The 12776-nt window shown below is 28.3% G+C and overlaps 3 protein-coding genes across 6 annotated transcripts; 1 reads left to right on the top strand and 2 right to left on the bottom strand.

Moving 5' to 3' along the window:
• Positions 1-20: 20 nt before the first annotated feature.
• LOC141529564 (protein FAM89A) lies at positions 21-6232 on the bottom strand. 4 transcript variants are annotated; one of them, XM_074246171.1, is made up of 4 exons: positions 3232-3680; positions 1974-3061; positions 1609-1855; positions 21-614 (listed from the first exon to the last, which is right to left on the bottom strand). In XM_074246171.1, the coding sequence occupies exons 2-4, from the start codon at positions 3011-3013 to the stop codon at positions 294-296; spliced, it is 1608 nt and encodes a 535-aa protein (XP_074102272.1). In that variant the 5' UTR covers positions 3014-3061; positions 3232-3680; the 3' UTR covers positions 21-293. The 4 variants fall into 4 exon arrangements, 3 of the variants coding, with proteins under 3 accessions (XP_074102272.1, XP_074102271.1, XP_074102273.1); XR_012479618.1 differs by lacking the exons at positions 21-614; positions 1974-3061; positions 3232-3680 and adding exons at positions 5177-5346; positions 5750-5869; positions 5944-6232 and having other exon boundaries at positions 1720-1855; XM_074246170.1 differs by having other exon boundaries at positions 1974-3680.
• A 226-nt stretch (positions 6233-6458) lies between these two features.
• On the top strand, positions 6459-8521 carry LOC141529566 (uncharacterized). Its single transcript, XM_074246174.1, has 4 exons — positions 6459-6689; positions 7330-7881; positions 7961-8148; positions 8224-8521. The coding sequence occupies exons 1-4, from the start codon at positions 6590-6592 to the stop codon at positions 8272-8274; spliced, it is 891 nt and encodes a 296-aa protein (XP_074102275.1). The 5' UTR covers positions 6459-6589; the 3' UTR covers positions 8275-8521.
• Positions 8522-8668: 147 nt separating this feature from the next.
• Mrpl4 (mitochondrial ribosomal protein L4) lies at positions 8669-10228 on the bottom strand. The gene is made up of 3 exons (XM_074246175.1): positions 9690-10228; positions 8958-9366; positions 8669-8870 (listed from the first exon to the last, which is right to left on the bottom strand). Exons 1-3 carry the CDS (start codon positions 10017-10019, stop codon positions 8725-8727), a joined length of 885 nt encoding a protein of 294 aa, XP_074102276.1. The 5' UTR covers positions 10020-10228; the 3' UTR covers positions 8669-8724.
• Positions 10229-12776: the final 2548 nt, after the last annotated feature.

The raw sequence follows: 12776 nt of genomic DNA, 5'->3' as shown, positions 1-12776 counted from the left end.
GAATTATATTTAAAGAAGAAAACTAGCCTTAAATTATCTAAAGAGTAATTTTAATTTCAAAATGTTTAATATAAATTTCACAGCATACAAATATTTATCGAAATATATAGATACATAAAACGTTTTAAAAATTAATTATATGTACTATAAAATAATATATGAACTTACATAAAATAATATATAAACATACATACCAAGAAATACGAGTTTAATTTATAATATTTTAAATAACTAAAAAAAATGATAATCATATTAACAACTGACAAGTTTATAACATAATTATTGTATAAACATTATACAGCTCCATATTCTTCGCTGGAAGGCGATTCATCACTGCCGAGTGGTCTTAAAGGTCTCGGTGGTCTGGGCGGTCGATGATGATGATGGTGATGAGGAGACGAAGAGTAATGGTGATGGTGGTGATGGAGAGAGGCTGGTCGATGTGGGGGTGCTGGCGGGTGATTTCCATAACCATCATCACCTTCTTCGCTGCTTGGAGACGGTGACGGAGCTCTGTCATCGTGATCCTGAACTAGCTGTCGAAACTCTTGGATCGATTCATTCAGTGACCACAATTGTGACAATAATGAAAGGTCCAATTGGCGCAATCCATACTATAATTATTTTTTAATTTTTAATATCTCTTATTATTATTGTTTCAATGTAATTAATGCTGTACTTTCGTAAATACTCCACCTTTATCTGTGACTCTTTTTCAGTATAAAATTTTAACGCAAAATCGAAACTTAAAAAAATATTCAGTCTTCATTAAACAGTTAACGTAGTAACCACAAGCACTTACGTATACCGCAGCTCTTTAACCGAACATACCGTTCAAATTTTCAATACTGTTCAAGTTAAACCGCGTGCCTAATGCCAAAAGGGTGTATTATAGCAGTTAGATAGGATTTTGTGCCAAAAGGGCGTATAAAAAAATTTTTTTTTGCTATTCTTTCTAGAATCACTCAAAATGCAAAGATCTGCAGAAAAAAAATTTTTGACGTACTTATCTTAAGATATTAGGACATTGTCGATCTAAAGCCAAAAGGGCGTATAAAAAAAATCCGGATTTTTAAAAATTTTGAAAAACAGTTTTTAAAATTGTCTGGAGAAGATTTGTATGAAAAAAAAATTTTGAAAAAGTCAACATTTTCGATGGTAGTAACTTTAATTTTTCATCATAAAAAAATTTTTTTGAACTGAATATAGATCTGATGAAAACTTTATTATCGAAAAATGGGGTAAAACCAATAACTTCCCGATTTTAGAAAATTTTTCATTTTCTTAATGAGAAGTTAGAAATTATACGCCCTTTTGGCTTTAGATCACTAAATTTTCAGTATTCTAAAGCCAAAAGAGCGTATAACTTGAGACATACGCTCTTTTGGCTTTGGAAATTTTTTTTTCGTTTTTAGGCCAAGAACATGTTTACAAAACGATTGGCACAAAAAAAAAAATTATACGCCCTTTTGGCATTAGGCACGCGAAATATTCCAAACAATCTTTATAATTTAAATTCTAATTAATAAACTATTAACTTAATATTAATTTCGTCAGCTTTATTTTAAATCTAAAATAAATTGATGATTAAAAACAAGTCTGTAATACCATTTCTTTCCTAAGAATAGCCAATTGTGAATCCAAAGTCGTTAATTGTCGTCCAGGTGAAAGCGAAGGCCTGGAATTTGATGACTGTATTGTTTTTCCGACTTTTGGCGTTTTACTTGAAGATCTCATTGGCGGTGGAGGAGGTTCATTTGTTTCTCTAAATTCTTCGTTGAGGTATAACCCACTTAGGCTTCGAGGCAAAGGAGGCAATCCTTGAAGGGAAGACATAGCTATTTTATCATACAAACTGTAACAAATAAAATTGTTTTCTTTAAAAAACTAAAATTTATAAAATAAAAATAAAAAATTTTTTTAATTTATCAAGACCAAAAAAAAAATGATTATATCAATATCCAGAAAAATACCTAGTAACATTATTTCCAGGTCTTGTCTTACTGTAATTATAAAGGAAATGATGAGTCGTAGAATTTAAAACTCCATCGTTCAATGACTTGTCACCGGCAGGTATAGTTATTTTTGTAGACGAATAACGAATCCCAGACTCTAACCAGTCTTGGTGATGTATATTATTTTTTTTATCTTCTTCACTGCTGATTGAAATTTTATCTTCATTCGGTTTTTCAACTACCACAATCGTAGCGCAGTCATCACTTAAAGCATTTGAGACACTGGATGATGCCAATAAATTTTCCACAGAATTTTGTTTTTTTAAAACTTGTAACTTATTATCACTTTCAGTTATCACAATTGTTGTAGTCGGAGCTGTTATACTTTTCACCGGAGAATCTGGTGACGTGATAAGTTTATTATGAATTTCTTTAGAAATTATCTCTCGCGTATTTTCTCCAACACTTAACTCGGTAGATAAATTATTATTCTCCAATTTATTTATAACAGCCGGCAGTATAATACACTGATTAGTTGTGGGGGGTAATTTGCGCTCCTGATTATTCGATATCACTATATTTTCATAATTATTAACAGAGTTGTTCTGATTATCAACTAAATTTGGTTTTTGATTAATTACATCAAAATTATTTTCATAAACATCATTTGTCTTACTAATTTTATTTTTAGTTAATTTTTTACTTGACTCATTTTCCTTACTGTTATTATCACTACTATCATTATTATCAATATTATTGATATTATTATCAACGTTATTAAAACCAGGAAGCTTTTTTTGATGAGTATCTTTTACAGGATTAAGATCATGGTTTTTTTCAACAGGTTTGAAACGATTATTAGAAGAAGGATAATCCAATTGCCGCCAGGGTCGTACATTGGTCGGAGGCGGTGGAGCTTGACGCGTCGGGCAGGGTAATCTGGTAGATGATCTTTTGAGGGCCTCTACAACAACCTGTTTGCTTGGCCTCGGCGGTACTGGAGGCGCGTGTGGCCGCTGTTGCTGCTGTTGATGCATTGATGCTAGTTTCATACTCATAGATATTCGTAATTACTCCTTAATTATTTTTTTAATTAATCCACCATTCTAAAAATATTTTTTTTTAAATACCATCCACATTAATTAATAAATTAATAAAACAAAACAAAACAACAATGTATAATTATTAAATCTTATGCCTGAGTTTTAATTGTTTTCTTTTTGTTTCGCTTTCTCGCACTATATTTATCTCCGTTGTAGGTGTGCTTAGGACATACCGATAGTTGCTCCTTTTCTATCCTTAGCAATCTTATTAAAGTTGACCTCTCTTCTCGATTATACAATCACTGGCATTAAATAGATAAAAAAACTCGATGATATTTAGCTCGCAAAGGTAAACTCAACTTCGCAGAACTGGAATAAAATAAACTCAGCACTTTTCAATTTTTTTTTTTTCATCTGAAATTTAAATTAAGTTTGAATATTTTATAAATTTTTAAGTTTTTTAATTTTATCTAATTGTTATACTAGATTAACGGTGATTCGACAGCAAGAGCGGCAATGAACTGACTTACGATCTCCGGCTCCGGCAAATATCTTCAGCTTTAGCACGTTTAAAGGAGCTACGTGACTTGATTTTTTTCCTTCTTTTTTCTATACATCAAATCCAGAATGGTGTACATATATTTTCCAGTAATATGTATCCTGTATAGAGTATAGCAACCACACCGCCAACAACCGCGAGGCTCCAATAAATTCAACTTATTACACAGAACATGACTACTCTCACTCACTCACTTCGTTGATTGTACTTAGCTCGTACAAGTAGTAGAAGTAGTAAGACTCTGTTGTTGTTGTTGCTGTTGTTGTTGTTGTTGTTGTTGTTGTTGTTGTTGTTGTTGTTGTTGTTGTTGTTGTTGTTGTTGTTGTTGTTGTTGTTGTTGTTGTTGTTGTTGTTGTTGTTGTTGTTGTTGTTGTTGTTGTTGTTGTTGTTGTTGTTGTTGTTGTTGTTGTTGTTGTTGTTGTTGTTGTTGTTGTTGTTGTTGTTGTTGTTATTGTTGTGTTGGATAGAAGCACAAAAATTTTCTAGCAGATAATAGCGATGGTGTAAGGTGAAGGAAGCAAAAGTGTGGGTGATGATGATACCCACAGTAGTATGGACTATGAAGTAGTTGTTGGTAGTATTTATTGTATAGCTAGCTAGTATACTATCGCGTGAGAGAGCAACTCGTGATCGTCGACCAACCGCGTGACCGGGAAGACAGAAAAAAGCATAAGAGAAAATATGGTAGAGTAAGAGGATGTGGTAGGGGGAATCATGAGATATCTACGTCCCCCCTTATTCAGGTACACACGGTATACCTGTATATACTATCTTTGTATTTTTTACCTTTACTCATTTCTCTTTCTCAGCGTTATTCTCATTCCTTCATTCTCACTTTACCTTATACAATAAATATTTTACTTTAGATTCTTATTCTATGAAAATGAAAATAGCAGAAATCGAAAATTTAATTATGAAATTAGCAAATATTTGATGATACTAAATTTAACAGACATCTAAGAATTTTTTAAATTATTATAACACTTAAATTTTATTAAAAAAAAAAAAAAAATTGGCAAAAAAATAGAAATTAAAAGTACGAATTTTAAAAAATAAATTTTTTATAACTGATTTGAAAAATTGTTAGATGTCTGCTAATTTCAGTCTCATTTGATCATTTTTTCTGTGTTTTTAAACAAATGAATATTTTTCAAAAATGTATACTTAAAATTTCATAATTTACATTTATTTTTTTTAATTTCTACCTGGAAATTTTTATTTCTCAATTTTTTTGTTAAAAAAATATTTAGATCAACAGACAATTTGTCATTTAATTTTTAATTCTTAAAAAAAAAAAAAATTTTTTTTAAATGATCAAACTTTGAATAATTTCAGCGTTATTAAAGAAATCCTAAAAATTGTCAGATGTCATGAAATTTATTAAGACAAGAAATAAATTTTGATAACTGGATGTAAAAATATTAATTTTTTACATTCAATTTATTTATAAAAAAAAATATCTGATTAATTATAAATATATAAAATAAAAAATTCTGTCTGCTGTTTTCTGCTTCATCATGCAATGGACAGTGGATAATAAAAAATTATTTTGTAGTATAATATTAATGTATTTAATGAAAAAATATTAATTATCTAAATTAAATAAAGAATAATCTTGCCTGTTTAAAATATAGTCGATGTTAAATTATAATAAGTATTGTTATAATTATTATTTATTCCTTGAATTTCCATTCCTGGCGGCACATGGGACATAAGCCACTGGTCGTCTGCGTGTTTAACCACTTCATAATACAGTGAATGTGAAAACAATGCGAGCACTGGCCCCATACTACGGGTAAAAAAAATTAATGTTTTTTATTATTAACATGATTAATTAAATATAACTTATTAGTAAAAATATTTCTATATATGTTAATGGAGTCTACCATGCCACCAAGCAGTTGTATTTACACTTGTGTCAAATACAATTAATAAGCGTGTGGCAAACTCTCACCCTATCACCGATCGATATTTTGTTTTGTGCTTGTAAATTTACTTTGCGCAAGTCCAGTAATTTTATTCAAATTGTTATATAAATTGTATTTATCTGCATATTGAAATTAATTTAACAAAATATTATTACTTTGATGAAAAACAATAAGTATAAATAATTTAATTTGGTGGTAAACTTATTGTCAGATTTTTATGATACATTTAAGAAAAAATTTTATTTATTTTTAAGTTATATTTACCTAAAGGACAATCATCACCGGGAGTTTTGCAATCTGGACAACTTGCATCAAAAGGCATTCGACAAATTCCGCAATTATCATCATTTGCGATCCATTTCCAAGTTGAAACACCGGTCCAACCTAAAAGAAGTAAATGAGTGATTAATATATTTTTTCACTGAATAAATAAAATAATTAATAATCAATTGACTTACTCTTTATGGTAACTTTCATTCTTTCTATTGTTGTAATTAATTTCAGCTTTAGTTTAAATAAATTAAGAGAGGTAACATTTATTCAAATGTACTGCTGGAGGTTAAAATGTTTTTAGTCAAAAAATTGACATTAACTAAACACTTCATGACAATTTATTACTTTACTTTACTAGAAAAAAACCAAATCATTTTTAATTAATCACAGACTTTATTTAATTACAAAAAAATAAAAACAAACTTTGTTTATAATCATGAAAAAAAAGAACAAGTTTTATTATTATTATTTTTGCTCATGACAGTTCATGATAATGTAGGAAAATAGCTTGGCGGCAACCCATTTTGCAAATTCTCACATCGGATAGTGTCAAAAATTTTCAATAGATGGCGATGTGGGTTTTATCGTTTTGGTCAAATGACCATTCGGAGAGATTCATCGACACGAAAAAAAGATATGCCAAAAAATTTAGTATACTTTAAGTTATAGAGGGCACTAAGGTTGTATGACTGTTTGTGACTGTTATTTTAATAACAGTTGAATTTTTTGACATAAACGTGTTTTATTTGTATTTAATCACAAGTTTATATTAATTTAACTAAAACCAATTTTTTTTAATCAAGCATCAAGAAGAAAAAAAAAGTATCTACGATGCCTCATAAATCGGATGATCCTCGGCAAGTGTTGGCTGTTTTAAATTCATTAGGATTTGTTGGTATCACAGCAGATCAATTAAAAGCATTTATGAAAGGTAACGTTTTTCAACGAATTTATTAGTAATAACTAACTAAATAAATAATAATAATAATAATAATAATAATAATAATAATAATAATAATAATAATGTAATTTATTTTATTGACTGTAGGACAATGTTCCCTAACAGCCAAAAGATACATAAAATATTACAGAGTGTGTGAAAAAATTAAGTAACAATATATAACATAAAAAATTAAATAATGAGATATAATGACACTGAAGTTGGCAGACATTAAAAATTATTTAAAAATTTTATAATAATGCAATTATTAAAACAAAATTAATTAAACAGCTTCACATGTGAAAATGAATAAAAATTACAAGAGAAAATTTTTAGAAGCATTTTTTTATTGTAATTGATTTATTATTAAAATTTTTTAAATTGACAGCTGACGGCTAACTTTAGCATTATGACATAACATTTATATAGAAAATAATTTTAAATGAGAAAATATTTATTATTTGGTCTCTTAACATCAGAATGCACTTAAAGTAAAAACCTAATAAGAATAATAATATTGATATCAAATAAATAAAACGAATTAATTCCTAATAACAAATTCAAAATAAAAAACTATACTGCAATAACTTTTATTGTTTACATTAATACTAATCAATTCTTTTGTTTTCAGATCTAAAATTGCTACGTAAAATAAAAGAACGTGAACGCCAAGAACACCAAGAAGAGTTGAAGAAAAAAATTTTCTGTAAACACCAGAAAGCATTGGAAGAGTTGTTGAATGATGCTCCTAATAGTAATAATTCTTCAGATGATTCTGTTGTAAAAATAAAAATAAAATATATATCTGAATCAGAGTCTGAGGATGATGAAAATGATAATAAATTGTTACAATTACGTCGACGCCGAGAATCTCCAAGTCCACACCGAAGGCAAGAAAAAGTATTCAATGGGAACCAAAAAAGTTATTCAGCAAGATGTCAAAGTTATGTTACAAGAGGTCAAATATCTGAAAGACCAAAATGTTCTCGGGAAACTGAAAAATGTAAATCAAATCCACCTGTTGATAATCTACTTCCTGAACGAGCTGCTAGTGCACCGGAATTATCAGGACAGATATCTCGACAATCAAGATCCAAAAGCGTTGCCTCTGACTCCACCAGGACAACTGGAGGAATATTGAGAAATTCTTCTCGTAGTTTGTCTCGGAAAAGATCTAAAGCATGTAAGCTCTTTATTTCGTTAAATATAAATTATTTTAGAGATATTTTTTGACTTATTTTGTTTTTAATTGATGTTTTCAGTTATCAGGCCCTGGAAATTACAAACAGACCCATCACGTCTTTCGCAAAAAACTAAATCAGATCCTGTAATGCTTTACCATAAGTATCAAAAAGAATGGAAACAAATATCATTCCTTCAAGATAATAAGCACGCCAATGTCAGATGGGCTGTACGTGAGAAAATGCTCGGGGGTGATCCTACTCCTAGGGTAAATAATAATATTATTATTTAGTATTTTTTATATCTCTTTCACGTTTTTATAAAAACATTTTATTAATTTCAGCCAATTTTAAAGAAAACCAGGAGTTCTCTCAGTGTAAAAAAAAGCCAATAATCTATTGTAAATTATTTCTCAACGATTTCTACTTTTTATCTTTAATTTCACAAAAAATAGCTATACATTTTTAGGTTTAAGCTCTATTTATTTATTTTTTTTTATCTATTAGTTCAATGTAAATGACATAAATATTTTTATATTTGTATAAAATATGAAAATTTGATTTTGTTAAACCATGAATTGTAATTATGGAAATTGACAATTATTTTTATTAATTGTTATAGATATATTTAAACTAACAATATTGTTTAAATAATTCAAAATTAAGTACAACAATATTTATCGTAAAAAAAAAAATATTAACTGATCATACTGAGTATAAAAAAAAATTAACGCATATTAATCATACTGAGTTTTAACTTTGATATAAGTGAAATAATTAAAAATGTCATCAGTAATAAATGGAAATTTTTATTGTTTCAATAACTATAAAATTTTAACAATTATTTAAACTTGACTTAATTTGAATTTAGCAAGCAATGCTTTGGTGTCAGGTCTGTATAATTGGTATAAAATTCTGCTTTCAATGTGACGAACAGCCCGTTCTGTCAAAACTAATGTCGAGTGTTTCAGCATACTGTACACGTTCAATCCTGAATAAAAAAATTTTAATTATTTGTTATCAAAGCTCAAATATAAATGAAAGAATAATTAATTTTATAAAACAAAAATGATTTTACCGTAAGCTGGCATTAAATTCACATGCTTTAATTCATCTGTTGCGATTGTAATGTTTTCTGGCATGATATCCTCAGTATCAACTAGGAGTAGACTGGGTCCCCAATTACGCTCTTCCATTAATGATTCAATGTACTTCGGATCTTTAGACGGAATCTCAAGACTATTTACAACATAAAGATCATCTTGTGCTAATTTAACCGACAATGCAGCCGTCAATCCATTGACTCTGGAGAAAAACGGCAACATATAAAAGTGTACCGTTGGTGATCTTGGACCATGAGCACGACCAGCATTTTTAAATAATGGTGAATTTATACTTCCATGACGGGCGCGACCTCCACCTTTTTGTGGCCAAGGTTTGCGACCACCACCACGCCTTTCAGCTCTGTTTTTTACATGTGCATAATTCTGAAAAATTAATAATTATAAATTAATGCGATCAGTACAACTAGTTTATAATAAAATTAATGTTTAGCAATGACACTGAAGTTTACAGATTTTAAAAATTTTTTTAGAATTTTATAGCAATTTAATAATTATATAAAAATATTACTAAAAAGTTTCACATGTGAAAATTAATAAAAATTTTTAGAAGCATTTTTTTATTGTAGTTTTTAAAAAAATTTTTGAAATTAACAGCTGACCGCTAACTTCAGTATGATTGTTTAGCATCACTTTTCTTTATAATTAACAATTAATATTATTTTTGTAAACATAAAAAAAGAACTTACGACAAATCTGAACATTCTTTGCCATCGGACATTTTCATATAGAGTATCAAGTCTAGGCTTATCGGCAAATACTGCCGGGTGTAATGTCATCAAACCTAATTTTTTTTCTTCGATAGTATCAAGACTATCAATCCAAACTTGCCGTTTCTGTTGATACATTTGATCTTCATCCTGGTAAGTTATTGTTGATATTATTGGAGCGGTTGGAATATTAATTTTAACTTTAGCTTCATGAACATTATCGGTTGTGTTTACGACACTGCAGAAATTAGAAACTTGACCAGGGTACTTTTTGAACTTTGTTAAAATATTTCGCAAAATTATTGACATTTTTGTTAAATTTTTATGTTCCGGCACCTTCTTTTTTTGTATCAAACTTTCTTAACCTAAAATACTCGAATTTTTATAAATTCATTATTGCGCATGCGCCCGAGTTAGATTACAACTTAACTTTATGTGAGATTAGATGTGGATATGTGTGTATAACTGATATAATATTGTCTGTGGTCGTTTTACCCGTCTTTAACTATCTATTTACTACACGATAGTATTTCTACGGTACAATTATATTTTTGTTTCTGTTTTTTATCTAAATGTAGAAAGTTTGCGATACTTCAGGAAAGTGGTTTTTATTTACAAAGGTAATGTATACGATATTGTATTAGCTTTTTTATTTATTAGTATTTATTTTACCTATTTTATGTATGGTTTTCTAATAATAAGTAATTCTGTCTTTCAATAGTTTTTCAGGGCTCAGAGAAACAATAATTTCAATTATATCAAACATTTAAAACGTCCGGGTCATAAGTGCCGAGTCACCTACTTTAACGGTTCTAAATTCAAATAAAAAGAAAAAATAATTATTTTTACAAACATGAGCTTTCTCAATGACAAAGTAATGTCACAAATACAGACGGATAAAAAGTAAGTTTAATTTAAGCACATACACTAATGTTCAAATAATCTTAAAAAAGATTTTTATCATTATTATCTGAAGTCATTAAGGGCTTTCGAGATAAAAAAAAACGCAAAAAACGGAAGGTAATTTTTTACGCGCTTAATTCTTTCGTATTAATCAACTTTTTTGATAAAAACTTGTCTGAAAGTTGAAGGTTTTTTTGCGTAACTTTCAAAGATTTTAGATATCATACTTAACATGAAAATAAATCGTCTGAAGAATAAAAAGTATTATTTAAATTATAACAATTGCATTATGATGAAAAAAAAGTTTTGAAACTTTTTTTTTATTAAAGAATAAATGAAGATTGGAATATTTAGAAGATTATTGTCTGTAAGGTTCAAAAATTTTTAAATGTGTGTATTTTACCTTTTTGTAAAATAATTCAATTTTTTTCAAAGAAAAATATAGTATGATTGATTAAATCAGTTTATCAGTAATGTATCTGAAGTTAGAAAATACCCGACAGTTCTTTGAATTTTTTAAAACAAATATATTATAAAACACAAATATATTGTGTCTGCTAACTTCAGTAACATTTTCTGTTAACATTAGTATAATGAAATAACAGTTTAAAAAAATACTGAAAAAACAGACATCTGATAATTTTTAGAAATTTTTCAATAAACAAATCATCATAAGAAAAAATTCACGCTTGGAATTAAAAAAAAAAAAAAAAAAAAATTGAACATTTTAAAAAAAATTTTTTTGGTATTGAATAATTTTACTTATAATATAAAAAAACCATTCGGCAGTCGAAATGGAAGTCGATTCCAGAATGAATAAAAAAAAGTACTAGAATTGTATAATACAAAAAAAAAACTATAAAATTTTCTAAAAATAAAGCCACTGCAGCACCAAATTTCACAGTCGGCATAGCGGAACAGGACTTAATTTCAAGATTACACACAAAATGTGGTACTCAAATGGAAGCTTATTTAAAGAGCTTTCAGTTACAATTTACAGAGATTCAATACGTTATTTCATTCAAAAGTTGTTCGAGTTAGAAAGTGGAGAAATGTGAATTTTTCAAATTTTGAAATCCTGGCATTTCTAAATTACTTGACGGTTTAAGCTCATCCTCAAACTTGACTTCGGTATCTATCTGTAGAATAAGTATGTTGAGTTTGGTAAAGATCCATAGTAAATTGGCGACGCTATCGTCGTAAAGGTGTTTCAAAATGTAACTTCGATGATGGACCTCTCAAAATTGGAATTTTGGGTTCCGCTTTTAATAGGAGTTGTGTTTGGGCATTTCCTGACATATTTTGAACGTAAAGAATTTATTTGATATTCAAAGAATTTTTTACAGAAGCTTTTTTTGGATACTTCCGGCCAAATTTTGAAATTTCAGCGGGAATGCCCAAACAAAGCTCTTGTTAAAAAATTCTCTGAATATCGAATAAATTCTTTACGCTCAAAATATGTCAGGAAATGCCCAAACACAACTCCTATTAAAAGCGGAACCAAAATTCCAATTTTGAGAGGTCCATCATCGAAGTTACATTTTGAAACACTCTAATATATACATATATAAACTTTTGAACCATATGTATTTTCTGACTCAGCTCGTCAAGTTAAATCGGAATATGACAAAATTTTTCAAAAGTTCCGTCATGAGAATCATTGCAATAGTTAGATTTCTATTAAATCTACTAAAAACTGTAGTTTTAAATCATTGAAATTAATCATAAGTTTTTTTTGTTCCCATTAAACAGTCATATTTAAAATATTTTTTGTTGTTTGTACTTTATTTGTTTTTCTACATGGTAAACTTATAGATAAATTATCTCTAAATAGAATAAATCAGATAAAAATTCGTTTCGTTAACCTTGGTATCAGATGGTAATTACCAAAAAGTTACTTCAAAATTACTATCTTAAGATAACGCTGATTTTCCAGTTGAAGAATAATTGAAGTTTAATAAATAAAAAAAAAAGATATATTTGTTTTTTGTAATCAATAGACCAAAAAAATAAATTTCCAGTTAGAAGTAAAAAGAAGAAACAAAATGTTTGTAAGTAAAAATCGATTATATGTCAATGAGTATATAATGATTCTATAAGTGTCTGGAATGGCCCACTCACACCGATTGAAATAACTTAACCATTTGTACTATTACTGATAAG

This window comes from Cotesia typhae, unplaced genomic scaffold (genome assembly GCF_013202065.1).
Source record: "Cotesia typhae breed Kobodo isofemale line unplaced genomic scaffold, CoteBio_Ctyphae contig_48, whole genome shotgun sequence".
NCBI classification, from domain to species: domain Eukaryota; kingdom Metazoa; phylum Arthropoda; class Insecta; order Hymenoptera; family Braconidae; genus Cotesia; species Cotesia typhae.
The sequence above is the reverse complement of the archived record's forward strand: the minus strand, read 5'-3'. Positions and strand labels throughout refer to the sequence as shown.

Bases quoted from the DNA above. Each gene is read 5' to 3' on its own strand.
- LOC141529564 (XM_074246170.1), bottom strand. From the start codon at position 3,013: ATGAGTATGAAACTAGCATCAATGCATCAACAGCAGCAACAGCGGCCA. The intron at 1,856-1,973 runs GTATTTTTCTGG...TATTTGTTACAG, and splicing joins CCTGGAAATAATGTTACTAG to TTTGTATGATAAAATAGCTA. The intron at 615-1,608 runs GTATTACAGACT...AAATAATTATAG, and splicing joins CTATTCTTAGGAAAGAAATG to TATGGATTGCGCCAATTGGA.
- LOC141529566 (XM_074246174.1), top strand. From the start codon at position 6,590: ATGCCTCATAAATCGGATGATCCTCGGCAAGTGTTGGCTGTTTTAAAT. The intron at 7,882-7,960 runs GTAAGCTCTTTA...TGATGTTTTCAG, and splicing joins TCGGAAAAGATCTAAAGCAT to TTATCAGGCCCTGGAAATTA. The intron at 8,149-8,223 runs GTAAATAATAAT...TATTAATTTCAG, and splicing joins GGGGTGATCCTACTCCTAGG to CCAATTTTAAAGAAAACCAG.
- Mrpl4 (XM_074246175.1), bottom strand. From the start codon at position 10,019: ATGTCAATAATTTTGCGAAATATTTTAACAAAGTTCAAAAAGTACCCT. The intron at 9,367-9,689 runs GTAAGTTCTTTT...TTAATTTTTCAG, and splicing joins AAAGAATGTTCAGATTTGTC to AATTATGCACATGTAAAAAA. The intron at 8,871-8,957 runs GTAAAATCATTT...TTTTTTATTCAG, and splicing joins GAATTTAATGCCAGCTTACG to GATTGAACGTGTACAGTATG.